At 46.0% G+C, this 27,928-nt stretch overlaps 1 protein-coding gene and 1 long non-coding RNA gene across 4 annotated transcripts in view; one reads left to right on the top strand and one right to left on the bottom strand.

Annotated features, from left to right (window-relative positions):
• The window catches only part of LOC128907921 (uncharacterized), a 39,526-nt gene extending 39,156 nt beyond the window's left edge, over positions 1–370 (top strand). For all 3 annotated transcript variants that reach the window (XR_008465794.1, XR_008465793.1, XR_008465792.1), the window contains one exon: positions 296–370. This is a non-coding gene — a long non-coding RNA (uncharacterized LOC128907921). The remainder of the gene's footprint in view (positions 1–295) is intronic.
• On the bottom strand, positions 39–27,400 carry TRAF3IP2 (TRAF3 interacting protein 2). Its single transcript, XM_054197319.1, has 10 exons — positions 26,868–27,400; positions 19,346–19,432; positions 18,344–19,099; positions 15,016–15,199; positions 12,572–12,747; positions 11,058–11,146; positions 9,171–9,239; positions 6,706–6,822; positions 5,439–5,513; positions 39–663 (listed from the first exon to the last, which is right to left on the bottom strand). Exons 2-10 carry the CDS (start codon positions 19,359–19,361, stop codon positions 517–519), a joined length of 1,629 nt encoding a protein of 542 aa, XP_054053294.1. The 5' UTR covers positions 19,362–19,432; positions 26,868–27,400; the 3' UTR covers positions 39–516.
• Between the last annotated feature and the right edge of the window lie 528 nt (positions 27,401–27,928).

The following is a 27,928-nucleotide window of genomic DNA, read 5'->3' as shown; positions in this document are numbered from 1 at the left end:
TACCCAAGAGTTACCATTCCTCTGTTGTTCCCAGCAATAATAAAAGCTGACGCAATAGAGAAGGTAGCCTTACAAAAGGCAGATATATTTAATAGTGTATGTACAAATTAACTGTTCGATAATGCTATACAAGGCAGGAAAATCTTTAAAGAAACCCTGAGCAAAAAGGAGGATGTAATTTTTATTTTACCCTTACTGCGGCATTATTTCTCGTATTTGTTTGCTATATTGACTAATAAAGGAATATGTTAAAAACAGATGTTAAAATAAAACCGGGCATTCTTTCCATTTGCAGCTTATTTAAAAATCTAGAGAAAAGAGTTCTGCCCCATCAGCTTCAGAAATAGATGTTTAACATGGTAGAGAACAAGCCGAGCCTGAGTTACCCAAGACAACTAATTCCCTCAGCAGAAAGAGTGTCTTCTGTCATCAGAAAGAGCCATCTGGAAGAGCGTTGGCTCCCCGCCAAGAACAACCCTTTAACAACTGCTTGTCGTGCACGTTAAGTAATAACGTTCATAACGGCACAACCTGGAGTGTTGGTAAAGGTCCTATTGGAGGAGCAATGTATTCCTCCTCCCTCAGTAACCGCAAAAGGATGTTCTTCTTATTCTTCGGCCAGTTGTAGATGTGAGTGTTCTGCAGCCAGGTAGGCACGTGTTCCTGAAAAACAAGGCAAAAAAAGAGAGCAAAATCCCATAAATCCTCCTGAATCTGTACCAGAACCATGCAGATTCCATCAGACCCTGCCAAGCAAGATTTCATTTTGTCTGTTCTAGGCACTTCCCGTAACAACAAGAAATTTTAATTTGGCTTCAGAATTGTATTTGGGTTCCTAAATAAATGAACTTTGTGTGATCTCACAGCTTGCCTGTCTCTCTTTCTTTTCTGCCATCATGTTGGCTAATTTCACCACGTTTCTAAGGGAGTCTGATCTCAGTGACAGGCATCCAGCGCCTTGTGAAAATAAACATTGAGAAGAGAAGGGAGACATTTCAGTGCCCTACCAGGAAAAGGCTGCCACCTTAGTAGCCGCTGAAGGATCCACACAACATGTTCAACCTTGAGATGAGAATCAATAGGGAAAGAGCAGGACCCCAGGGGAGCATTTCTCATCCCAGTTGCCTTTTCCCCCTCCCCTTGCACCTTCCTTCACCAAGCGTGGTGTCCTCTGACTACCTCCTGAGCAGGAGGTTGAGGCCGATGCTGAGCTTGAGGAGAGGCTAATGCATCTCCCGATTAGCAGGGTCAAACGTCCACCACTCCCTGGATCCTGGGAAAGATGCAGCCTTTCAGAGGGGTCAGCTACTGCCCGTTAACATAATGAAGCTGGGACCACTATGGCCCCAGACAGAGACAGTGGGCTGATGGAGAGGAGCCTCCTCAGACCTCATGTTCCCCTGTCTCCACAGCCTTGGGAGGTTTCCATATGAAAAGCCTGGATGTGTAGGGGTGAAGGGCTATTATCATACTGCTAATTAAAAGAGGGTCAAAGACTGATCATTGACCAAGACCAGCTCATGTCCACTGTGGAGATGGAGATTTCTTTTTGGAGAGCTGTTGTTGGAGACACCAGAACACGGCCAAAGTGAGACAGCAGGTAAGAAACATGGTCAGTGAAGACATCCAGCACTCGCTCCCTGCACCTCTTATTTAGCAGGGCAGTATTTTCCCAAGGTGGCCCCTGTTAGGAGCAGCACAGTCCCTGTCGAGCCAGCGGAGCTAGCTCCAAGAGGCCAGAGTGAAAAGCTGCTGGCATGCACCAGGTCTCTGGTGCCTCGCCAGGGGATGCCCTGGCATGGGCAGCACATGTCCTGCCTGCCAGCAAACAACCTAGCTGCGGTCCAAAGCTTTCGTTCCCAAGTCTCACGGTTCTCAAATTGGCTCTCTTTTCCTTGGCCTGTACAGCTGTAGGAATGAGGCTGTATCGTTTCCACTGGTCAGGGAGCTGTTTGTGTTAACTGATGCAACCACTTAGTTAGATCTATAGGATTTATGTATAAGAAGAAGGAGTTAAGTCACGCAGGCACCTACAGACCCATTATTCTGACCTCACCTCTGCTTCAGAACAAGCAGCTTGGTGAATGGCAGAGGTGTCTGTCAAGCCTGGCCTTCCTCTTTCTCCAGCGGCCGAGAAAGTACAGGCTTTGGCCACTGGTCTCCCCAAAGTGGAGGTTTTAAAATGCTGCTTTTCCAGGTGGACACCTCACTGCCCAACAATGGTAAGATCCCGCAGCATTCCCTTTGGCAGGAGCACAAATAAAATTTCTTGCTTCCACCTGCAAGTCTGTTTTTGCACAGGAATGGATTTTAATCTTTGTGAACTCTACTCCTTTGACACAGCTGTTTGAAATTGGCCAAGAGATTCAAATGTTACTGGGAAAAAGAAAGATAACTATGTTTGCGTGCACACCCTTTACCCATGTAAAATTTGTTTCTTTACTAAATCTTGTTAAGAGCTATAGAAGGAAATGCAATGAAATAAAGCAAGTGTTTACCAAATGAGACCTCTCTCTGTCTTTGATAAGAAACTACATTTTTTGGAGGAAGGAAATGCAGCGGACGTAGTCGGTCTGGACTTCAGTAAAGCATTTGATATAGGTCCACCTGGGAAATCATTAGTTAAGCTTGAAAAGATGGAAATTAGTGTGCAAAATGTATAGTAGGTAAGAAACCATCAAGTGGGGATATAATGAGAGAGGGACTATACATCCAGAGACGGGCTCTGCGCCTTTCTTCCAGAACTGCTCCTGCGGCCAATTTCATTTAATATCCTCCATAATGAACTCAGTGCAAAAAGCACCTGCACGCTAATCAACTCTGGCAATAATTTTCACTTGAGGGAGGTGTGCAGGGGTAAAGGGGTGACTATGGCTGCTATTTTGATCCAGAAGGAGAGCGGAGAAAGTGAGAAGGGGGTTTTTCCTTGCCACGTGACACTGGCTGTCATTGCGGGCGGGAGTAATGGGAAAATGGTTACCACCCTTTTAATTTTTTTTATTCGGCTGTTTATCTGTAAGCCAAGAGGAAATTCTCTCTACGCCATGGAGGGAGTGTTTGGTAACTCTGAGGATCATACTGGTAGGAAGAGGGCAGAGCTTATTAGTGCGGAGGGCAGGGCTGTGTGTTCAGGGTGGAGCACGGTTTGGGCTCTCCTGGCTTCCCTGGCACCCACGCTGCTCCCCTCACCCTCCAGCTGCCTCTGCTCTGCCCGAGGGAGCCTCCAGCGTGAGGCAATCACGGCTCAATGTTTTGGTCATTCTGTGACCAGACCAGGAGGACGCATTTCTGTGGATTGGCTCGATGCAAGCCTTGAACCAGCAAGACCCAGGTTTCCTTTAGCAGTGTACGACGGGAAGCTGGAAATGCCAGTTCCACCTTAACTGTGTGTTGTGCTTTTTCCCCTCATTATTCAATTTCCTAATGAACACTCTGGATCACATAGATCCCTTCCTGTTGGAGGTCGACTATCACATGCCAGCAGTGCTTTATGATGTGCGTTGTACGAGCTTAACTCATCTAATAGCCACGTCCCCAGATGAAAACTTCCAGACCTTGCTTTCCTGCTCTTTTCCGCTGCCAGCTACATTAGTACTTGAACATGTAAAGGACAGTATAAAAAAGACAAAATGAAAGTAATTTGCTTGCCAGCATCATCCAATTGTACACATACGTGGCATTTTTCAGGCAGCTCACTTCCTTTGACTGCCCACAGACTTCATTACCCCAACTTGTTCAGGCTCTGGTGCTCTCCTTCCACCCATGATGTCCTCAGTTATATTATCATTAACTAGTCAGGTGAAGGTAGATGAGGTACCACAGGAATGTGTGGAGAAAGAGAGCAAAGCTTAATGGGAATAGAAAATGCTGGTCTGCATAATTCAGATGAGAAAGGCACCTCTCGAAAAACTGAAGGGTGATGTGGACTACAGAGGATGGGCAGGAAGGCTGCCTGGAGCCCGATGCTTTGACAGGACCAGCTGAATAAACCAGCCCTGGAAATTCCTTATAGATCACTGTCTGAGAGAACTGCCGCTATATGCTAAATAGTCTTCTGATACATAAAGTTCAGCCAAAATTAACGTAAGTTTATTGTTCTTGTGTCTGCCTCAAAGCCCAAAGGCAGCTACAGTGCCTGCTGGGCCGCTTCTCTCTGCAGCCCCTCGGTGCCAAGTGGCTGCAGGCCGTACGGTCTGTTCACGTGGCAGGCGCTCAAGGAGCCCCCAAGGATAGGAGCAGCCCTGCCCCTTCCCCCCAGATCAAGCTGCAAAGACTGGCTGAGAATGCTGACCAGTTCCCTGCCTTTCATCTGCCCGATTGCCACCGGTGCCGTCTCCCAGCTTTTCACACTTCAGGGAAATACCGGCCTGAGATCATTCAGGAAGGGAGCTGAGTGGCATGAAATACCAGAGGTATCGCTTGTTCCAAAGGACCTCACATATTTTACAAAGGCAGGGGCACATTTTCAAATTTCTGGGCTTATATTAAGTCGGTGCCTAAATAAAGAACTTTGTTACACTAAAATCCACAAGTGCAGTGGGACTTCACAACCCTACAATCATTGATAACATTGTTTAAATTTTGACTCATGTTCCAAAATTTGGGCACTCCAAGAAATATAAAGAATCTTTCCATACTTTTCCAAAAGGCAGCTGTACTTAGGGGTAACATGACAGCTACCCAACAGCACACGCAGCGTTTAGCGATGAAAAATGAACTCGAATACAATACGTCCATTCTACGTTTGGGGAAGAATGCAATTTCTCAACTATAACTGAAGCCGTTTAACTTTTCTGGCCTTGTAAAAATCCAAGAAATTCTCTCAGAGTGAGGAAGAAGAGACGGGAATCTGTTGCATTACGTATTTCTTATTCTCAAAAGAATCTTCAAAACCAGTAAGGAGTGCAGATGAAATTGTAAGTTCTAAAAAACCTTATAGTTTGCCTTTGATGGGCCCATTAAAGTTCAAGCAATGGCCTAGTACTTTAATATTTATTATCCTCTTTATTTTTATATTCTCAACCCACCCTCTTCCAGATCCTCACTTCACATCAGTCATAAATCTCTCCCATCTCACTCATCAGCAGTACATCTGGACAAAATTATAAAAGGGTTAATATAAAAAGCATGCTTGCTGGATAGATTGTCTCTCTCCATTTAAATTCTTTCAATGCTCAAGACAATTTGAGTTTTAGTTGTACATTCATCATCAGAAATACATTTATGCGCTGATTTATATTGTGGATGAAATGCTTTTAATTTGTATGTACAGAAAACTATAAACTTTTCATGTAAAATGTAGCTTTGGAATATTACTAGTGGGATACTAAGAACGAAGAAATTGAGGGTTTGGGTTTTAAGATTTCATCTGGTGCATTGTGATCAAAATAATATGTGCTTAATCATGCGACAAGTATATATCCACGTATGTATGTTACCTTTTTGGCATTTGGAAAAAGCACAGGGATGAATCTGAAGTTCATACTTCCTTGTTGTATAAACTCGATCTGCATCTAGAATAGAACAAATTGCCAGATTTATTGTAACAACGCGTTCGTTTCCTTTGCATGCATCTGAATCCTGTTTGCAAAAGCATTTGTTGCTTACTTAAACTGCACTTCTTTTAAGTGATTTGATCTATTGCTGGCGGACTCGGTATCGTTTTGTTTGGCCACTTAATCTGATTCTTCATTACAACAGAAAGGATACAGGAAAGATCTGTCAACATTTCCTGAGCATTTAGCTCTGTGGTGTGAAATAATTGTGGGTTTAGCTGCAGTTGCAATCCCATGCAATCCGTCTAGAACTGATGAAGATTGACTCAACTGTTATCTCCAATGGGCTGAAAGACCTCAGCCAGAGGCCAGCTCTGTGTCCGAGCTGGGACCCAGGACATCCCCCGAGCCCCTGCTCCATGTCCAAGCTGGGACCCAGCCTGACCCTCATGTCCCTGGACACCAGCTCAATGAGGCGCAGGCACCCCGAGGATGGTAAGGAGAGCAAAGTATTCCTGAGAGCTCATCTGTTGGCAACAGCTTCCGAGAAGTTTGACTGCAGGATCAAACTGGGGGATCAGATTGGGCGATAGGGTGAGAAAAGCAGCAAACTGCGAACGGAGGGAGAAAAGAATGATTTTCAGGGCTCTTTGGGCTCTTATGGGCTAAATGTCCGTCCTGTGGCAGACCACAGAGATGGGCGTCTGTGACCACCGCTGGTCCCCTGACACCCTGCACCCCCAGGACCCCCACTCCTAACAGCTCTGGCCTTTGCTTTGCAATTCCACCTTTCAGCCATCTTTACTGCTGCCCAAGAAAAGACCTCAGTTACAGGATGGCCGAAGCGATACGGGCTGGTTTATAGGGAGGAAGGTCAGGCAGCATTAGATAAGATTGTGCTCAGGGCCATACGATAGGGCAACAAGGGCTCAAGAAGGTGGAGGAGGGAAAAAAAAAACATTGAACAATGAAGAATATGGAGGAATAAGATGAGCATGTTTAACAGGATTTTTCTTCCTTGAACCTCTTAGCAGATGTTAATGAGCATACGGAGCTGATGAGAGGGAGGATTAATGAATTCCAAAGGGGGGTGTTTAACTATGGGGATTAGGGAAAACAAAGCAAAGAACCTGCCATTTGGAGACAGATTTGTCTTTTGAGAAGAAGAGACGGAGTCTTTGTAAAACAGCAAATGCATGTCCTTGCTTACCATCCTGTGGATGTATTTAGTATGTAAGCCGTGTTCATCCCTGTCCAGCTGGGATTCAGCCCCTTCCACATCCTGTTTGTATTTTGGACTGATTGCTATGATTATCATCACCGTCTTCTGTTAGGGAGAAAAGCACTTTTATGAAATTGGGAAACGCAGCGTGTTTGGTAGAGGCAGATCGGAAATCTGCCAGTTTGTGTTTTAAGTGATCTTTATGTTCTTGGCAAACACAAGAGGATCTCATTCATTCTGGCAGGAAATACAGGAGAATTCGTACACTCATTCTCCTCATTATTTCTTGAGATCTCATAATATAGAAAATCTAAATGTCAAGAGATATATTAGCAGCTACCAGTTTACAGTTGGAATCCCTGTAATAAAAAGCTACTTTTTATCAGTGTAGAGTGTCTATGTACATACACAGAAAAGTTTTATCTTCAAATTCAGACCTAAATGTTTTCCAACAGCTTATGCAAAAGTGCATCTATTTAACCATCTATGGCTTTTTATACATAAAGCCACTAAAGGCAGTTGTCTGTGGAAGCTACATCTAGGGCTCTCGGCAACAGAAACGGCAACTTTTCTTCCTGATCTCCTTAGCAGCAAGGTGTGCAGAGAGATGCTGTGCAAAGAGGTGGGCTGTTGTGGGTGCCCTGGGCACGTTTAAGGGTACCTACAGGCTCTGCCCCACCTTGCTGCAGTGGGCTGAAGGCAGTGCTCCTCGCCTTGCCAGGACAGCCCAGATCCCGCCTGTGACCTATGTAATCCTAGGCCCCCACTGAGCTCAGGTTTCCACAGAGGAGCCATCCTTCATATCTGGAAAATGTCTCTCCTCCTTAAGGGTGGGCCAGTGAAGAGGCTCAGCAGATGAAAGCCTCCTACTTGTGTTTACCTAGGGCCTGTCTTTCATCCCCGCCACGTCAGCCTGTGTAAGGCTTCCAACTCTGTGGCTCATAGTCAGCCTGGCACCTAATTAACTCTTTCCTTCTGTGCAATATCAAGGGAATTTGCCCCACCACAGGGTCAAATACGGTAAGGAACCATTATCCCTTACATTGACTTAACATACTCCAGAATTACTTTTGCTTGTGCCTGACATGCATGTAAGCACTTACAGATGTTGAGGGTTTGCAGAGACATGCCCAGTTGCACACATCCCCCTGCTTGTGTCCAAGCAGTCCCTTCTTGCTCACATGTGTAAAGGTTTTGAAGTTAGAAACTGCCCGCCTCTACAGTCAGTGGAGGAACAGACATTTCTGGGGCGGGCAGTCAGAGAAAGATCCTCATGTGGATGTGGGGAATTGCTCTCTGCACACGTTGGTCTCCCCTACTGACTATGCAGGAGTCCCAAGGGAGTTCTACCAATTTGTATTTTAAGTGATAGTCATGTTCTTGGCAAAAGCAAATTCATCCTGGCTTCTAGTTTCAGTACCTCCATTATGCACGGTAAACCCAAGCCTAATTTGTCTGATGTTCGCTCCAAAATGCATGACCGCATTGCCACAGTAGGGGCCCCAAGCTGGCTCTGCATGCAGTAGTACCATGCCTGCGTGCTAGTTCACTTGAGCTAAGGTGTTCTGCTGGACACCTTTAGGAAACCTGTGTGGTGCTGTCTCAGATGGTTGAACTTCCTTGCTCAGGTGGGGAAGAGCCCACCACTTTGCCATCCCGTTCCTGAACCACGGAGATCTGCCCAGAGTGAGTCGGAGGCCCAGCGGCTACCCAGCAAGGCACAAATCAAAGGAAGCTGCCCCATGGTGGCATGTGTTGAGCCACAGAATCACCAGTTTGTGTCTAGCTGTGCTGGTATAATGGGACCACTTGGTTTGATCCTGAAGGAGATGTGCACTCATTGCTCCGTTGAACTTCAGAGGAAGTTGCTGCCGCAGGGGACTGCATTGGCAGCAATATGAATCTCTCTTTCACTGCTTAGATAGATACAAAGTGATGAGAGCAGATCTATCATTTGACTAACAGAATACCAATTTCCAGTTTACATGTGGGATGGTTTATCCAGAAGAACCCTTTAGTGTTTTAGATAGCAACATAAATGCTACAGGTGAGAAGCAGGGTGAACATTAGCCACTACTGTGCAGCCTGGGATGAAATACCATTTTATATCATTTTAACCAAGCATCGCTAAACCCCACTATTTCAAAATGAGATGGAGGAACAACTTATCCAATGGCAGCTTCAGGCTGAATGTAACAGCCAGCATTGGAATTTGGCAGGAATGCCAGGATTAGCACTTCATTTCTTAAAGAAAGAGCTCTGGGACTATAAAATGCAGAAGTGGGTGACATTCGCCTATGGTCTCTCTGCAAGGCCTCTGCCATTTCAGTAGGGGCAGGGAAGGGCATAGTAGGGTCCTGCATTTTGATTCTGCTCCTGTTGCTATTAGAATAATTCAACCATTTTCCTCAGGTCACCTCTTCCATGAACAAGGTTAAATTGCCTTTACATACATCACCTAGGTAGCGCTCCATCCACTTAATGATGTCAATACCTCGTACCGTGTCCTCAAATATATCAATCTGCAAAAGAATGGAAGTCTGTGATGAGCATCCCTTCGCCTTTCCTCTATTTGGTGGCATCAAAAAGGCACCTGCTCTTTTCCCTAGTTTCTAACACACACACCTAATTCCCTTAGGAAAGAAACATCACGTACACACCATGTGTGCATGCACAACTTCTCCCCTTTCCCTGCAGTCCAGATTTGAGCTGGACGGGCACCCCGTGCAGGCAGAGGGGGGCTGCCGCAGGCACACCTCTGAGCTCCCCCTCAGCTGGCCATTCGACCAGCCACCCTGCCCTGCCGGCTCCCAGCCCCCAGGCATTCTTGCTCATCAGAACAAGAAACAACACGGTGAACATTAGACATTCAGTGTTTGCACACTGTCTTTTTTGCCTCTCTAAACACCTTAAGAAGGTGGACGGCTGCCCACCTTCTCCACCTGCATAGACGCAAATGTCTGCTATTTTCTGTCTGCAAGGGTATGTACTGAGCGTCAAGTGTTGCGACTTCGTGTTGCACTAAATTGTCAGGGTGTGTGGTGGGAAGTCAGCCAGGTCACTGATACTGGATGCAGTAACCCAGATTTCAGTGAGAGCTGAGTGGTGGAGGACTTCATAGGACTGAATACGACCAACACTGCTCACTTCCCTGCACGCTCACTAAGCCCAGAAATTCAGTCAATGACCGTGACCAATGGAGTAAGTATTAACTTCTCCAAGGTTCTGAGAGAAGAGTCATGTTCTGCTCTCAATTCTTTCTATTTCCCTTTTTGAAAGTAGAGAGCATATTTGCTACCCTGCCTTGGGGCCATTTTGCTATATTTATTATTCTGCAGCAGGCTCCAAGAGTTGCCTTGTCCAGCAAAGGTGCTATTAATGAGCCTTCTACTCCCTACCTCTATGGTGCCCAGAGCTTTCTTATGACTTGGTCATAGTACAGAACTGCTGGAGAGAAGTATAATTGCAGTCTCTGGAAAAAATCTTTGATTCATGAAAATAAATAAGCGTGTGCAAAGCCCCCCACTGAGTCTCATTCAGTTTAATGATAGCCACTTGCTTAAATGCTTTCCTGAACTGAAACCGAAGAGTGAAGGTTGTGGGGTCAGACAGCATACACACTTAAAATAAGAAAATATGAATCAAGATTTTGATGAACACTGAATCCTAGAGCCTCTGTGACTGGCTCCCTTAGAGAGAGCCGCTATGATGAAGCAAACTCACAAGAAGTTAAATGAAAATACGGATGACTTATGCGATTAGACAGCAGGGCACAGATCTTTTCTTGCCAGTGATTTTAGAAGCCCCTTTAAAAGTATAACAAAGCAAAGGAAACCACGAGATGGGCTGTTCCATTAAGCTGTGTGAAATACACTGGTTTTAGATCATTTTTTAGCAGAAAGGTATTCACATCTGAAGACCCAACGATGTAATAGCATTGCAGAAAAAAAGCTGGTATGGGACGAACATGAAAACTGACCTTTTTTAATATTGATATAACAGATCAAATATGAGACAATGTTAATGGAATAGCTCACAAAACCTCATACTCTTGCCCATCTGGTATCTGGTGTCACTAAATGGAATTTTCCAGGGTCATTATTAAAACATATTTTACAGCATAAGACTCAGCTAAAATATGAGCAAACAAAAAGGCAAATCATTTGAGTTACAACTTTTAGAGACAAAGCTAGTTCGTTCTATTCTTACCTTCTTTAACCTACAAAATGCAATGAGAAGCAGAGAAACATTTAACTGGACAGTGTATCGCCTCTGCTTTTTCAAAAACTGTCTCTTTTCTCCCTGGATTGAAAGTCATTTTACCCAGAAGGAATACTTACAGCAGTTTGAAATCCATTTACAAGCAGGAAGTTCACAAATTTCATAACCTCCACCGCTGTGTCCACCGAATAGGTTATAAAGACCTTGCCTAGGAGAAAGGGTCTGTATGAATACGCGATGCATGAGAACAACCCTTTGGCAGGTGAGCCTTTCACAGCCCTCCTTTTCCACCACACTGCGGGTCCTGCCCACCTACGTCTCTTCGGATTATTTACAAAATGGATGCAGGACAGCACAGGGGGTTGAACTCAACCCATCACCCAGAAACCATGCTCTAGATTTAAGCTCCTACTGCCTCGCCGTTGGCAAGCGCCCCTGTGGAACGTCACTCTGCTGCTCACCCTGCCTGGCTTCCAGAACTGCTTCTTCCCCAGCCCTTTGGTGTACGTGAGGTTGGGCCCTCACCCAGAGCTCGTGTCACCTGCACCAGCTGCAACCAGCACAGATTTCCCCGAGTCTTCATTGATCCAACTGAGAGTTGGAGGAGCCCTTACGCATGCTGTACTGCCTCACCTTACAGCAGCACTAACCCCCTCTGTGGGCAGGATGGCTGGCTGATGACAGCAATGTCTTCAGCTGCCCTTGCCATCATGGAAAGAGTTTTCTTACTACCAAAAGAACTGTGGATTTGCAGGTCAGGGCAAAACAGCTGGCTAATCTAAACCAGCTGTGCCTGTATCACAAATGACACAATTTTATCCAGTAATTCCTGTATCTAGGACACACTAATGATAAAGTAGGGTCTATCCAAGAGTGGTATCCAGTGTCATAACTTACTCCTACAGGCCAGAGAGATGCAACAATCTGGATTTGAAAGATGCGGGGCAAAATGAAGAATAAAGGAAAAATCAAAACCTCAGGTGAGATGGGGAGGGTTCTTAGCAATGGTATTTCTCACCTGCTAGCCAGCATGGCATTAAGAAGGAAGCCAGTTTTCTGACACGTGACTTTCCCCTAAGAGCTGAAGCGTAAAAGCATTTCAGGGGCTGGTGGCAAGGGAAGCACCTCACCCAGCACCTATGCTGCCCTCAGCCCTCAGTGTGGGCTCCCAGCCCAAAGTCCTCTTCACTCACCAGGTCAGGGAGAAACTGAGGTCGAGACTTGACATATTTGTCTGGTTTGGGACAGGCAGAAACGCTTTATCCCTAGGGCTTTGTTTGTTTTTAGTCTTTTACTGTAAGTTTCAATGTCTCCTGCCTCAAAGGGACATCCTGTTTAGCAAGAAGTCATGAAAGCAATCTAAATGGTATTTATTTTTTGTAAACAAAATAACAAGCAATTAATGACAATTATGTTTTCAGGATTCAAGGGGATAATTCCATCTCACCAAACACAAACGCTCACACCCTACAGATGTGATGACACTCAGTTTTTTCTTTTCTTGTTGTCTTTGTGTCTTAATGTCATTCCCCCTGCCTTTCACCCCCCCGCTCTTCCCCCGAAGCTTTCCCACCTAAAGCTGTCAGACTGTGCTTTTAAAATCTCGCACAGAACAAATTTGCTAACCACTTACGCAACTCCTCCGGCAAATTGCTGGTTCTCAGCGTTCCCTTGGCTGCAGGGTTACTGAGAGGTCTTGGGACGGCAACTGGAGATGGAAAATTGTCAGAAGGACAACAGCATGCTTCATCTGGCCCACATGCCTTGGGGGGCAGCTGACCATTAGGTAGCTGGTTGTATAACTGGTTTCTACAAAGAAAAGCAAGTGAAGATTTAAAAAATATTTATTTTCAGGTAAAAATGCAATTTTTTTTCTTTTAATAACACAGTAAGAACTTTAACTGTATATTAGCTAAGACAAGTTCTTGTAGAAATGCTTGGCTCGGCATTTCTACTTAGTTACTACAGCATCTTTTGAAGAGATACCTTGGTGACAGTCTACCACAAGACACAATTTATTGCAGAAGCAACATTAGCCACAGGAAGTAAATGCCCCTCATAGCTGAAAGCTGTTCAGTTTGCAATTAGCAGAAGCAAAGGCTGTTTCTGAGTGAGAAATACTGCCATGGCACGGAAGTTGTTACGCACGTACGGGAGCTTGGTGGCACCTGGGTAACCTCTTCCCATTATCTAAAGGGTGCTTTATGGCACCTCAGCTGCTCTCAGGATATCCTATGCAGCACAGGAGGCACAGGGCAAGGTGGGGAGCAGGAAAATGGGGGCACTCCAGCTCCAGCTCTGGCACAGCTTGGAGCGTCTCCAGTTTTGGACAAAACTCAAAGTTTTGCTAAAGGGAACAAAGTTCATTTCTTGACCAGCAACAGTAGACCCAGTGAGGGTTTCTCATGTTAGGTATCTGCGCTCTGGACCTGCAATAACCTTGCCTAATGTCTTCTCCACTGTAACAGAGAGAAAGGGATGATTTTAGGAAGCTCAGCGGTTCTTATCCTACTACACTTTGGCTTCATGGTTTAAGTCAATAGGAAGGGGAACCTATACAGATTTTTATGTGAGGTGTGCTTTGAATCTGCTGGGCTAAATCTGTTGGACGAGTTGTTAGGTTTCTCTGAGCGCTTTTCCCCAGAGCAGTGATGTTTAGTCAATCAAGCCCACTCTCTTTTTTTTTCTTTGCCTTCCTTAAATGAATGATGACAGGCTGGTCACAGCATGTTTTCTGTTGTCACATTAAGATTTGGTTTATTCATTTCGGTACAGATGTTTTCTGTTACAAAATACTCTATAGGCAAATATTACCAACATATAACTGCTGCTCCTGGAATCAGCATGCAAACACCAGCCACACAGCCACAGGACAGACCCCACGTATTTTGGATTTCTTTTAGCAGAAGAAAGTACCAAGAAAAGCAATCAATGGGCCCAAGAAAATACCCTACAGCTAATTTACAGATCTCCCCAAAACATCACCTTATCTAACAAATGTGCCAAACATTAGGACTCTGATTTTAAATTTTACTACTGCAAAGGATACCCATTATTCCTTAGTATTTTTACATTTTCATACAAACCCTTCAGTGCAATTATCTCTGCTGCAGGTATACTACCTTATCCTGCTGTCACGTTTCTGCCACAGCCCCTAACTTTTCTAAGGCCCAAGCACTGCAGTATTTCAGTTGTCTGCCCTCTTTTGATCCCCCCTGTTCTCCCAGCTTTCTGCCAAGACCATGTCACGTTAGTGGCCATTTCCAAACACGGATGCCTGTAAGTTTAGCACCTCTGAAAGTATCGTGGCGCTTAAATAAAAAGTTTGCTTTTCAGAGGTGCTCAATACCTGAAGCTTCAATTTGGCTTCAGGTGGCTGAGTCTGGAGAAAACTCTGATTGCACAGTATTTCCCATTTTTTATTGATGTACTTATAGAGAGGGAGATACAAGGCCTGGAAAATTAATGTTTGAAAATGAGCCAAAAAGCCCCAAATGAGAAGAGCTAGACACAGAATGTTTTTTACTACATGAGAAATCATAGAAAAAGGCTGCAAACTGCAGTGTAGGGGTATATCAGCGACGGACGAGATTTTCTCCCTTTTTCTCTGCACTACAGAAGAGATAGGAAGGAAACCACTGGAAGCCAATGATTGAGGTGTGCCAGGCTGGTACACCATAAAGCTGAAGACCGCAGTGAGACACAGAATTGACCTTTGCTCTCTAGCAGGAGAGCTCTAAGATTTCAACTGAGATCTTTTTCAACCCTTCATCCCTTTAACCTTCGAGCGTTTATCTTCCTTAATGCATGCATTTCAGGGTGCGCTGTAACAACATATCGGGTAACCGGCTTTGAAGTTCTCTAGGGTAAGGTCAGGCCCCTGCTGGGTGTAGAATAGCAAATAAAGAAAACTACCCAGCATCTTGCATGTACCCCTGCAGCCAGGGCATGATAACAGTACAAGGCTTCAGAATTATTGCTTGAAAGCCCGCAAAACCAGATCAGAGGAGCTTCCACTGTGCACATCCCCCCCCTCCCCCCCCCAGCCTCCCGCCTCCATCCCCAAGGTGTACTTACGGGAATCGAGGAGGACCAGGGGAGGAGCACATCCTCTGGGGTGGTCGGTCTCCGGTGCCCTTGGGAGCACGGAGGTTTGAGTAATTTGGGATGACTTGCTGGGCCAGGCGGATAACTCTCATGCAAGGTCCAGGAACAGGAGTTTGTGATGTATGTGCAAAATGTTGGTAAGGAGCTCTGCCATCTGCAAGGGTAAGAAAACAAAGGCAGCAACTATCATTTCAGCCAATATATTTTTGCCTCAGTTTGTGTTTATTCCTTTCCAGGCAAGTCCTCCTTCATGTCTAAGGCAACTGAGTGGTTTGGAGGCATTTGCAGGTATCTTGGTCTGAAAAAGGCCAGATTAAGGAATGGATAGCGGTCTGAAGTTTCCTATTTCCCCATTCACATACGGCGCGGTTCAGATCCCTGCCCTGGGTTGGGCTCTTGGGACAACTGACAGTTAAACATTCAGGGCTGCTTTGTCCCTGCACTTACCATTCCTCTGTATTTTTTGGTTGTTTTTTTTTTTTTTTTTTTAATTCCTTTTTGGCAATAACTTGTGAAAATGAATCATCCCAACGTTCTCATGAAAGCAGATGCAAAATCCTGGAACAAATCAGTTTGCAACACTAAGGCCAAACAGACTGTGATTATTGTAAATGAAAAGAGAAAAAATAATCTCTTGGTTTGTTACTTCACCCTGCATGAATTTTCTGCCTAAGTGACCTTTTAAGGCCTTGTTGCTGCTCCTGTTGCCATCCAGGAGGCTGCAGGGGAAGAAGCCCAAAGTGACAGTTTTGCTCAAGTAATTCTGAAAAACCTCACTATTGTTGCCTGTGCACACGTAATGCTATTTAATAACTAACGTACAGTGGAACTGTTGAAACTGTTGGCATAAACTGAAAGCGATGTAAGCCGTTTGTCTCCCAAATGGGGAAAAACTACTTTTTTTTTTTTTTTTTTTTTTCCCCCCAGTCTTTCTGCTTGCAGTTTTCATTAGGCAGCAGCTCTGCGCACTTTCAAGCTGCTGTGCACAGATCAAAGTCCAGCCTGGCAGGGCTTATTAGCGCTGCATGATTATGGTGTTATGAGCTGGCTCTGAAAGCTGCAGTACTCAAACGCTCTTCCCCCTGCCTCCCCCCCAGATTGTTTTTTTAAATCCTTTTAGCTATTTTGGGGTCATGCTTCCCTTTTCCTAGCAGCTATGAGGACTAATTTTTTTTTCTTTCAAAAGGGAAGGGGAAAAAAAAAAAAAGAAAGAAAACAAAGCTTTGATGAAATAGTCCAATTCCAGGAGCCAATACTTTAAAAAAAACAAAACACAACAACCAAGCCCACAATTGCAAAGAGATTCCTGATGAAATTATGAGTTGGCAACACCATATTTGTTGAGAATGTTTTAGGAGATTTTCCTGCTCTCCCTACTAAATATTTGCAACAGGACAGGGTGAAAGAGGCGGGGAGAACAAAATTGACAGTAACTATGGTCTTCTCGTGGGTTCCTCATAACCAGCTCTAGGGAAGGTGGCAGGGCTCTGGGAGATTCAGGTTGGTTTACAGGTTTTTAGGCCAATGTTTCACCAGCTTCCTTTGGATCTATCTGATGCTACAGTATTTTAGTGGATGCAACCACTGCTGTTCGGAAGCACAGCGTGGCCAAGCGTGCTTGACCGCACACACCAATAGCTCACATATATAAATATCTGAAATAATGGTCCCTGGGCACATAGCATTGTTGTGAGGATTTCTTTGACTTCAGAAGCAGTTTTGCTGTTGTATCTCAAATAGCAGGTGTCCGGAGCCAGCTTAGAGCCTACAGGCACAATTGCTATTCCCCGGGAGAGGCGTGTTGTAACACACAAACTGCAGAGCTTTGTTGTGGGTTGCCACTGCCCAACAATTATCTGAAACGCAAGGAGCTGTCAGGAGGTGATTTACGCTGTACTGGGCATGTGAGAAACAGGAGTACAGTTGCCAGTTTCTTGGTCCTGACCAAATCTGCTGCAGCCATCTGAGTTTGTTTTTTATTTTTGCCCTCTGGATATGGTTGAAATGGTAGTGATTTTTCTAAAGAAAGTCTTTCAGAGTTTCTGCTTTGAAACAAAATGGCCTCATTCAGTAAATGTCCTACTTCTCACTAGGCTCGCGTGAGGAGGAGGTAAATGGAGGTAAACAGTGAGGGGTGTTGTGCAACCAGCTCTTTGTCTGGTTAAAGCTGTACTGAAAGGAGAAGGTACGAAAAGAAAATGAGAGGACATTTTGCAAACGTTCAGCTGTAGACACTGATGAAAGTCCGTATGCAGCCCCTTCCCCTTTACAAAGTCCCAAGATCAGAGGTGAAAACTGAGGCTCTGATACCCTCTCTCTTTCATATACCTAATTACGGCACATTGATGGAATGACAGAACTCCTTAAACAAATGTAATACAAACGCTGTGGAGTCAACAGAAGGTTAAAAAAAAAAAAAGGGTTATCAGAACAGGCCTACAGCTTTTTATTACAAAGCCAGCCCAAAACAGGTCGGGGTCTCGTGAGTCTAATGTAATATAAATTATATTAAAATAATGATATTGCTGTTGAATGTTCAAAGCTCACTTCATAACAGATAAAAATCTCAGAGACTGAAAAGGAATACTAATTAATAGCAGGCTGTAAACTGCATCGTAGTCTCCAAGAGCCAAAACACCCATATTGACGGAGTCACATCAGCGTTCACCAACAGCTGAGAGGGCTCCATTTTAAGTAATGAGCTTTCATTTCAGCCGACAACAGGAAAAAAAATGAGGATGATGGATGTCACGCTCTTTTCACATAGAAATAAAACACATGGGTGAGTTTGGTCATAATGCTGGGAGATACTATTTGCAGAGATCAAGGGCAACCTCCCATCCTGATTCTGGCAGGAAATTCTCAACTTTGGGGATTCAAGTGGGAGCAAGGAAATCTATGAAAACAACAGGAATTAAGTCGGTATAGGAGGCTGCTGAATGACTGATGCAAGGAGGAAGGAAATGACTAGAATATGAAATAACAGCAGGGAGAAGGCTGTGTATGCTCAGCGTGACCGACAAAGGCTAGTTTCTAAGCAAAATCATTAGCCTGCATTTGATGAGTAACTGTGATCTCTTTAACTTTTTATCTGGCTCAGAGGTTCTGCATCAGAGAGTCTGGCTGCATAACCTGAAAATCTGGAAATAAAAAATGGACTGCAGATAAATGTTTAAAAAGGTTAATAATTGCATGCCGTGCATTGCCATTAAGTACAGTAGGAAAACACCAGCTTGATGAATGATGGCTGTAATACACCCGGAAAACCTCCTATGGGGTGAGAGGTGGTGCTACTTACATGGACCCTGGGGGTGCTGCTCTGCTGGGCAGTGGTGCCCAAAGCAGCCGTGGGCTTGCGAGGAGGCATTGGGATGGGGCAAGTGCTGGCACATAGGGCACTGCTGATCCTCAGGTCCAAAAAACTCTCTGGAGATCAGTGGTCCTGGGAGGTCCTGGGGGTTCAGCACAGACACCAGCGGTAAGGGGGGCTCCAGTTGCCTGATGCCCATGATGTCTCGTGACTGGGAGTTGTACCCTGTGTCCACAGTCCCCAGCTCTGCTGGGGGTCTGTTTCCTGAGGGTTGCTGTGACTGTGAACTCCCTTGGCTGCTCTCCTCCAGCGGGTCCTCAGGAGCATTAGGCAAGCTCTGCTCTGATTTACTGGAATTATGCCCAGTGTCAGCTGAAAGCTGTGATCTTGGCTGCATGCCTGGTTTGTCCATAGCTACAGGGCGCATCTTGGAGGCAACTACTCCAGCTATTGATTCAACAGGGGAACAGGAGCGTCCATCGCCATCAGGATCAGTATATTTTGACCACAAGCTGCTCTGCGGCTCCACGGATGGTGCTGATTGATGATGTGCTGGTGCTCTGCAGAAGCATGATGAATCGGCCACGGGCTGAGGTGTTTGAGAGACACACGGTCTCTGGGACTCGTCATCCTCCATACCCTCTCCAGAAGGCTGCAAAGCATTTTCCAAGACATGTTTGGGAAATGGGGACCATGGCATGGATTCATCCACTTCGACTGGTATGCTTCGACCCACAAAAGTGCCTGAAAAAGTGGGAGAAGAAACACTGTAGATGGCCAGACATACAGACAAATGCCTGTCATCAGTCATCACTCAATGACTGTGAGCTGGAATGCTGAAGAGCAGTTACGTATTCTTTATATTCTTTATATTTTTATGTTTTTTAAAAAGACAGGCAGAAAGCAGCAAGAAAGGTGTGGCTGAATTTTGGCAAAGCAAGAAAGTAGAGGGCTAGCTGGAGTGTGCACAGAGTTATAATTTGGACTAACCTGACACGGAGGCCATTTCCAAGGTTTGTAGTCGCACCGGAAACAAGAGTCAGCTGCCTTACTGCAAAGCCAGGATTTTTCAGCAAACTGGAAAACAAGAGAAAGTACACTTGTGAACATGGTACAGCTTCACAGAGGCAATAATCCCAAAATAGCTCTATCTCAGAGACTGGAAAAGAAATACCAGTTAGAGTTCTGGAAATCACATTGAGCAAAACAGACGCTCTTATGGGATTTCTGGAACTTACTGTTCCTGCTGAGACTGGAGGGGGGAAAAGCACATGAACTGTCTCTCAGAGGTAATTTCAGCACCTGACAAAAGAGCAGGCTGCTTAGGTCCAGACATTTGGCTCAGGCATATTCCAGGCAATACAATCACTTGCAATTATTTTAATCTGGACTTTTAAATAATACCTTCACACTGATGCCTTGGATGTAAACTTCACCACACACCTAGCTGAATAATTTCAACTCCAAAGCCCAGTTTCAAGTGTTGCTGCTTATTTTATCAAACCACTTCATCCAGCCTATTATCACACGGCTGCTGTTATTTCAAATTATTGAAAAATTAAAAGACAGTTTAGAGATGTCTGTTACTGTTTGGATTTTTTTCCCCCTTCCTTTGGAATTGACTTGGGCCCAAACATGAAAATTATCACTTCCTTTTGGGGGTGCCATCAGTAAGTTTGGTCCAGCCAAGCAATCCCTGATGATGGACGCCTCTGCTCCACCTTCACTCAGAATAACGGCAGCAGTGATGGGTGAATGGTGAGTGGGTTTCAGGAAGTGCGGCCATCTTCACCCTCTTATACAGGGATGCAGATTAGCTTGCTCTCAGCAAATTTCGTCTGTTACCATGGACTATAGAGAAACAAGCCCGGTGCTCATCACTTCCCCAGCCATTTTCCTTCTATCGCATCGTAGGAGCTAAAATCCCAAGTAGGAGAGTTATCAGAGAAGAATGGACTAAACACTCAAGCAATGGGAGCGACAACATTTGGCAACAGAATCAGGCTGGAAAGCCTGGTAAAGAAGGTCAAAATCACAACAAGTTTGAGGACATTTTAGGGACCCAACTTCCATCACAGTAGCTTGAACAGAAAGGCCAAATTAAGAACATATTAAAATGACCACAGTATTGAACACAGTTGAACAGGATCACAGGGAAGTATAAGGCAGTGTCCCAACCTTTATCCTGGCTCCTGCAGCAATGCTGTAAAAGCAAATGGTGTGCCCCGTGCTATAGGGCAAGAGTGAGGCTTTACATTCATGCTGATCAGAACAAATGACATGTAGTGTCCCCCCCAAAAGTACCTCTGGCATAGAAAATTCTGGGTAAGTAGGATAAAAACTGTGCTTTGCTGCTGGGCTGCAATGTAAATATTCCTTCTCTGTAACTTAATATCCATCTATGCAGAAGATTTACCATATACTCAAAATACACATCCTATGTTGTAATAAGCACATCCACAGGGAGAGTTATCCTGGGATAATTACAATGGGATAATTACACTGGTAAATTTTCCCATGTAGGCAAGTCCTCAGAGTGGCTATGAGTTGCACCAAGGCAGTGAACACGCTGCTGCTCTGACAGCTGCAGCTCCCTGTGTGAGAGCGCCGGGTCTGGTGCCAAACCAGCTCCTTCCCATACAAGCACCCAGGCTTTAAAATCCTCATGGTCGTCTCACCACCATCACACATCTCTCCCTGCGGTTTGCATCCCTCTTCCTCTACGCCACGTCACTAACGCCGGCCCTGCTCGCTAAGTCACGCTTCTCTGACAGTCATAACCGACGGGATGGGAAAGGGAGAAACCTCGAGCTCTCATAATCAGCACAGGACTGTGAGAGGGACTTGTGCTGCGTCACCCTGTGTGGCGGTGGCAAAGCGTCATTTAGCTGGGACCTTTGGTCAGATGGCAGTTTAAATGATGGCTGCCCTGTGGTGGTGACTCACAGGGTGTAAAGCTGTCCAGAGATCCCCTGCCAGACTAAGAGAAGTGCCTGTGAGGCTTAGGCGTCAAGCTCCCTGCAAGGCATCTGCCTTTTGCTCATCTCAACAGCGTTGTAAACCTGACCCTTGGATCATCTGGCCTCGAAGAGAGACATGCTTCGACTTGTGGTTATCTCTGTCCCTTTGCTCATTAGCTGAATGACGCGCACTTGAGCAGCACAAATCATACTGCAAACTCTTATTTCCCCAACTGAGCATCTCCAGTGAACTGGTTCCTTGTGGAAAATTCATCCTGGTGTTCATGAAGCGCAAGCTCAGCTGTGGGGTACCGGGGTACAGCACCAACTCTGTAGCCACACATCCCACACCATTAGATATGATCCTTAGCAAACACCCAAATGTGGATTTTCAGAAACAAATTTGCAAGGCCTGATACACTAAGATGCTTCTTTGATTGTCTCTGAAGTAGTCAGATCAAAATGCTGGAAAAGACTTTGAATTCAGTTCCTCTTTATTCAACAGCCTTTAGTTTAGCACTGTGACAAAAAGAACACATTTCTGCCGAGAAACCAAGAACTCAGTCCAGAGCTCAGTGAAGTAAATGGGAATCTCTGTATTGACTTCAGTAGGTTTTGGATCGGGTTTCAGATGGGATTTAAGAGCTACTAAATTCCTTTGGTTGTTTTTGTTTTTTGTTTTTTTTTTAGTTCCATTGCTAACATCTGGCTATCTATGAAATGGATCTTACACAGATTGTGTGAACCTAGTGAAGGGCAGAAAATGTTCAGACTCGTTTTCTTCAGGTTTGTTGTCTAGTGTATTTGCTCTGCCTTTTGGAGGAGGGATATTAAGACTTCATTAAACTGTATTGGAAATGATCAGCTACCAAACTCTTCAAATGGCTTACGTCAGAATAGTTTAAAAATGTCTTTTCTATTAGTTTAGCCATCTGAAAGGATAAATGCCTCTTTATCTCTCAAATCAACTTAATATTTAAATGACAGCCTGATTTCCTTCCTGTGTAACATGAGCTAAACACTATGAAAATTACTCCAAATACCTGAGTAAAAATAATTTTGTCAGACAGAAGAGAGACCTGATTCCATCACCTGTGTTTTTACCTGCGAAAGCTTCTGGTTTTTTTAAAATATGATTTTTCTTAGACCCTGCTGCAGGATAGCTGAGCAGGGAAAGCAGAGCTTTGATAGCCATGCACAGCCCCTGCTCCCGCAGGGCCAAGGTAGGAGGCACTGAGGGGCCTTGGTGTTAAAACAGAGACATCATTAAAAAGGAGGAAAAGTGACTTCATCCTCCTCCTCCTCCCTCAGTAGCTCTGGTTGGAGAGAGAAGCTGTTACAACAGCAGAGCTCTGTCTGTAGAGATGGCCCCGAAGCTAAATTAACCCCAGGACGTGCTGAAGACTTTTTGAGCAATGCTGGCAATGGTATGTGGATGGGAATTCCCGAGAGAAATCCCCACGCTGCTGGAAATGTTACAGATGATTCAGAAACATCCTCCTCCAACAGCAGTGCTTCAGGACATTGTTTCTGCTTTGCTGAAGATCCTTGGTTTTCGGAAAAAGATCCAAGATCCCAGTGTTTTACGCTGTCTCGTGCTGCAGAGTTTCATTAAGTTTCCTTTGTCTTTTCTAGTTAGCTTATCCTGCAACCACGCTTATGCACAGGACAGAAAAATCACTCGCTTAGGTGTCCCGTGTTGAAGAATTAGGGTAATGTTTCAGCATATTGAAATACCCTCAGAAACCTGTAGCCTGATCCCTCTTCTGGCACGGAGACTGCTGGAGAGCGTAGCTTGTGCCCAATCTCATTTCCAAAGATACTGCAGCTTCAAGTCAGATCATGATATTGCCAGAAAGTTTCGAGAATTTAATATCCCCCCTGCACCTATGACTATGCAAAAAGATTACTGATAACTAGCTGGAGCTGTTGCTTATATTCCTGCTTGTAATAAAATGAAGAGGCCCTTCCTAAAGGGACAGAGTAGCCAGGCCTGGACCGCTCTCAAGAATGTCGAAGGAACTCCTTAAACTGCCCTTTCTTCTTCTCTTCCTTCCTCTGCTCATACACCCAGTTCTGTAACATGCATTAATTCAGCAAATAACCCTCCCGGGTGGCTACTCAGTGATCCAAAGTTCCTGGGAAGAAACCCTTCCCAGCTGCCTTGTGAGGCTTCCCACACCTGGGGAGGTTCTTCGACTGCTCCTGCCAGGGAGCCAGCAGGGAGACTGCCCAGCCCTCCTGCTCACGGCTGGCCGCTGCTGGCAATGGTCGCTCCTGGGAAGCTGCAGGGACACCATAAATGAAGGGGAAAAAATTCTTCTGCAGGTCAGTAGAGATGGGCCTGAGCACCCAAGTTTAAAGCAAGGGCCAAACTCCCCTAAAAAACATCTGATGGAGGCAAGGGGCCAGCCAGGGAAAGGAAGGGTGTTGGGCTTGGGCTCATCTGTGCAGTTTTCTTGCTGCCGATTGCGAAATCCATCAGGTATTTCATCTGTTTCCCAGCATGAAGACTTGTCAGGATGTGCTGTCCCGAAACACACTAATCATCTATCTGCTTTTGATTAGAAAATTTCTGTCATGAAGAAACAGAAGAGAGGCTCTGCAATGCGAGCAGAGCTGCACTCCCCATCACTTCCGGAGAGGGGGAAAATATCTTTGCACTTTTGATCAAAGTTATATTTGTTTACATTGTTAAAAAAAGAAAAAATTAGGATGAGAAAGAAACCTCACCTTCCTTGGTGCATGACACACAAGGGAAGAGTTTTTTATTCACCAGTCATGGCATTTCTGAAACGGCACGGGGATAGAATAAGGCAAAGCTGAGACCACACGGGATGGGGACGGACAGGAATTTCTTGGTTTCCAAATAATTCCTGTGTACTTTGGCTGAATCGTTTAAGCTCCCTGCTGCTGCTGATATCCATCTGCAGGATGGGAGTAAGCGGATGCAGAACTTGCAAGCTGCCGTGAGGATGCACACATTGAGTTTGCAAAAAATGCTGTTGCCATGGGGTCAGATAAGCGTTAAGTGTGTAAGCATACTTGCCCAAAGTGCAGCTTTCTCTACAGGAACAGTAGACACAATTTTCCTCAAAGAAACCCCAGAGACAAATCCTTTTAGGAAGAGCAAGTGAAAATGTGGGAACTGTTTTGGGTCTATAACCTAAATAAACACAGCCAAGGAAATCCAAGCTCCAGAGTTTCACACTTCACCATGAAGAATTTTGGCTGCTGTCATCACGGACGCTTACCCTCTCCCTTGGGTACCCTCCACAGCGAAGACAAAGGCAGTGTGTCACGTTCCTAGCCCAGATTTTAAGCCCTCTAGGGCAGGTAATGTTTATTTTTATGACTTCTGGAAAAAGTAGAAAAAGAATATGAAATCAACAGTCCTCTTCCACACTGACTATATGGTTGCTCTTACATACTTTCTGCAGCCATGGTATGAAAGTCTACATATGTCAGGAGAACAGGAGAACATACTTCCAACCCTCCCTGCATGGCAAACATCGCGTTCCCTTTTGAAGCACTAATGTTGCTTCACTGGGCAATCCATGGTGCAAAGGCTAGTGTAGACCCGATATTTTTTGCCTCTTTGGTGTAGACTTTGATATGCATGTAATAAGAACGCTGGGCAACAAGTCGTAAGAAATTAGAAGTGCAACACCCTCAAGCAGGATCCAAACAGGCATCCATATAGGTATTTTTCTAATATTTGTGAAATATGAAAATGTCTGCAATGATCTGAGGTATCCTTAAAGATGTGTTTGTTTTCCAGAGATTACTTCCCACCCATTCCTGATGCTGACAAAACTCCCATAGGCACTGAATAATCCCCAAACTGAGCTATCCTACGGCCCAGGAACATCTTAAAATCCTTGCAAAAACTGTGGCTGAGTGAGGTTAGACAGGGGGACTGCTCTGAGAGGCCTAAATCTCCCCAGACTGCTTTCCTATAGCTTCGTGCCTTATGTTGGAGCCTCCGGTTCCTAATAAGGGAGAACCTCCGGTGTTTCACAAGGCTGATGTATCCCTCGTCCCTAACCGCTCTTCCTGCTCCGCAGTGCGAGGGCTGCGGGGTGCGTGGGTGGTGGGAGGGCGTGGGGAAGCCACGGGGGGACCTGACGCGTCTCCCTCAGCTGGCGTGAGAACAGCCTCCCTCACTTGCTTTCATGAGACGTGCAGAAATGTATATATCTTTCAGACCGTGTACCCTCTGCCAAACTTCAAAAGCCACTGCTGGGGGGTGGAGGGCACTGACAGACACGAACACCATAATTGCACGTGCCTTGTTTCCTGCCTTAGAAAGACGAAAAAAAACCCCAACCCTGTAAAAAAAAAAAAAAGTAATACAGCATGCTTCAAGACTGCTGGTGCTCAGCGAGAGCAAGCCCGACCTCAGACGCTGACGGCATCGCAGGCAGCAGCACAATCGGCAGACGCTCGCCAGCAGCTGGCGGCATTGGGTGAGCGCTCGCTGGGCCACCGGCCCGGCCGCCTGTGCCCCTCGCACCCCTGTCTTCGGTGTCACCCCTTGCGGGGCTCACAACCCCATCCTGTGGTGGTGGGGCATCACAACCCACCTGAGATGGCAAGAGATGTGACCAGGCCATGCCTCCAACCCACCCGCCCGGGGCTTGCAGAAAATGGGAATTTCTGGTCTGGTGGCCCCTGGTGGCGGTCGAGGACCAGTAAGCCCAGATCTGCCATTCTTGTTGCCCAGCCAATACTCGCCCTGCAAAACCCGCGTCCTGAAACAATTGGTTACTGTGTGAAATGGGAGCGGGTGTTATAAGGCTGATTTTATTCTAATTAAAAAGAAATACTACCGGCTCGCTCCCACTGTTTCCACACCAACGCTGTGGGGAATGGTGCAGATGGGGTCTACGATCCTGCTTTCTTCACGCTTTCCAGCCACTTCTCCCTCACCAGGTCTGTGGACCTGTCCTGAGGAGAGGGAGAGGGAGAGGGAGAGAGAGAGAGAGAGAGAGGGAGAGGGAGAGGGAGAGGGAGAGGGAGAGGGAGAGGGAGAGGGAGAGGGAGAGGGAGAGGGAGAGGAGAGGAGAGGAGAGGAGAGGAGAGGAGAGGAGAGGAGAGGAGAGAGGGCCATGGCCCAACAAGCCACCTTGAGCTTGCACAGCCGTGCAGGGCGGGAGCGGGATCAGGCCTGGCTGCCAGGCGCTGCCAGGCAGCTACGTAAATAGGCCGGACAACATTTCGACACCAGGCGTGTCCATTCCCAGTGTTTACCCCCAAACCCTCCTGATTTAAAAAAAAAAACAAAAAAACCCCAATCCAACAAAACTGCAGTGAAATGGCTGAAACATGTTGTAACCATCTGTGAAACTCAGGCTATCGTTACACGAGAGGAGGTGGTGGTGGTGGTGGTGGTTGGGGGGGTGGGGGGCGGAGAAGGGAGCGAGACAACAATTTGAAGGAGAAAAAAAAAAAAACCCAACAAAAAAAAAACAACCACCGAGAGCCAGAAGTGGGTCAACAGCTAATTACAAACAGGGACCGAGACGGGCAGCACCTCTAACGCTTCTTACCTTGCGGCTGGCGGCTCAGCTGGCCGAGGACAGCGGGAGGGCTGGCCTGCCTCCTGCGCACCCCCCGTCGCTCTCTCTTGGTGTGCCCTGGTCTCCTTCCTCAGCCGGGCCGGGCTTTTATGTATTTATTATTTTTTTTTTCTTTTCCTCCTTTTACGACACCCTTCGTGCCTCTCCCAGGTAAGCGGCAGAACTGGCTCTGCAACAGGAAGTGGAAGAGGCATGCACGGCACGGCACGGCACGGCACGGCACGACGCGGCGGCGGGAGAGCCTCGGCGGGGGAGTGACACTTTGAGGCTTACAAACTCTCTCTCCCCCAATGCCTGCGTGCGGCTCGCTCCCTTCCTCTCTCGTAGGAAGCCCGGCTGCCTCTGCCTGAGCCCCGCGGATAAATAACCCTAGGGGAAACCCGGCGTGATTCCTGAACGGTGTTGCCTCGCCGGGAAAGTCGTCCTTTGCTTTTCATCCTGGGGCGCTTTACTGTCAGTGCCAAACGTTAAACCGACTGTGATTCAGACTAGTGAAGACAATCACATGACGGGTGCAAGAACTATATAAAGAACAAAAAAAAAAAAAAGGATTTCTTGTCTTTTTTTTTTTTTCTTTTAGGTTAGACTTCTAGACACTTCCAAGTTTCTCTCTACACCCTCAAGGAGCAGAAACTCCCTTTTCCTACAAGCTGAAACCTTTACATATTCGCACAGCTCATGAAAGCCAAGTAACGCCGGTGCTGATGGCATGGTGCAGGGGGGTTCGATGAGCCTGGGTAAGCCATGCTGGCTACTTTGTCAGCGCCATGCCAGGCTCCATCCACACCAGCAGCCCCCGGTGCACCCACTGGATGCAGCTGCCTGTCCCAGCCCACGCCGCTTTCCTGACCCCCCCCGCCCGGCACGTCTCCCTGCCAAGTCGCTCTTCCTGATTTTTAGCCTACGTTTTCTTAGTTTAACCCTAGGAGGAGTCTGACTTGGCTGCAACTTGTGAATGGCTCTTCGTCCTCTTGGCGTCCATGGGCTGCCGCCACATGTTGCCTTAACGCTTGATCGGCCAGCTTGTGTGT

Source organism: Rissa tridactyla, chromosome 3, assembly GCF_028500815.1.
Source record: "Rissa tridactyla isolate bRisTri1 chromosome 3, bRisTri1.patW.cur.20221130, whole genome shotgun sequence".
In the NCBI taxonomy this organism is placed as follows: domain Eukaryota; kingdom Metazoa; phylum Chordata; class Aves; order Charadriiformes; family Laridae; genus Rissa; species Rissa tridactyla.
Note: the sequence above shows the minus strand (reverse complement) of the source record. Positions and strands in the feature narration are given on the sequence as shown.

Bases quoted from the DNA above. Each gene is read 5' to 3' on its own strand.
- TRAF3IP2 (XM_054197319.1), bottom strand. The intron at 15,200-18,343 runs GTAAGTAGCACC...TTACCCTTGCAG, and splicing joins GCAGCACCCCCAGGGTCCAT to ATGGCAGAGCTCCTTACCAA. The intron at 5,514-6,705 runs GTAAGCAAGGAC...GTTCTATTCTAG, and splicing joins CTAAATACATCCACAGGATG to ATGCAGATCGAGTTTATACA.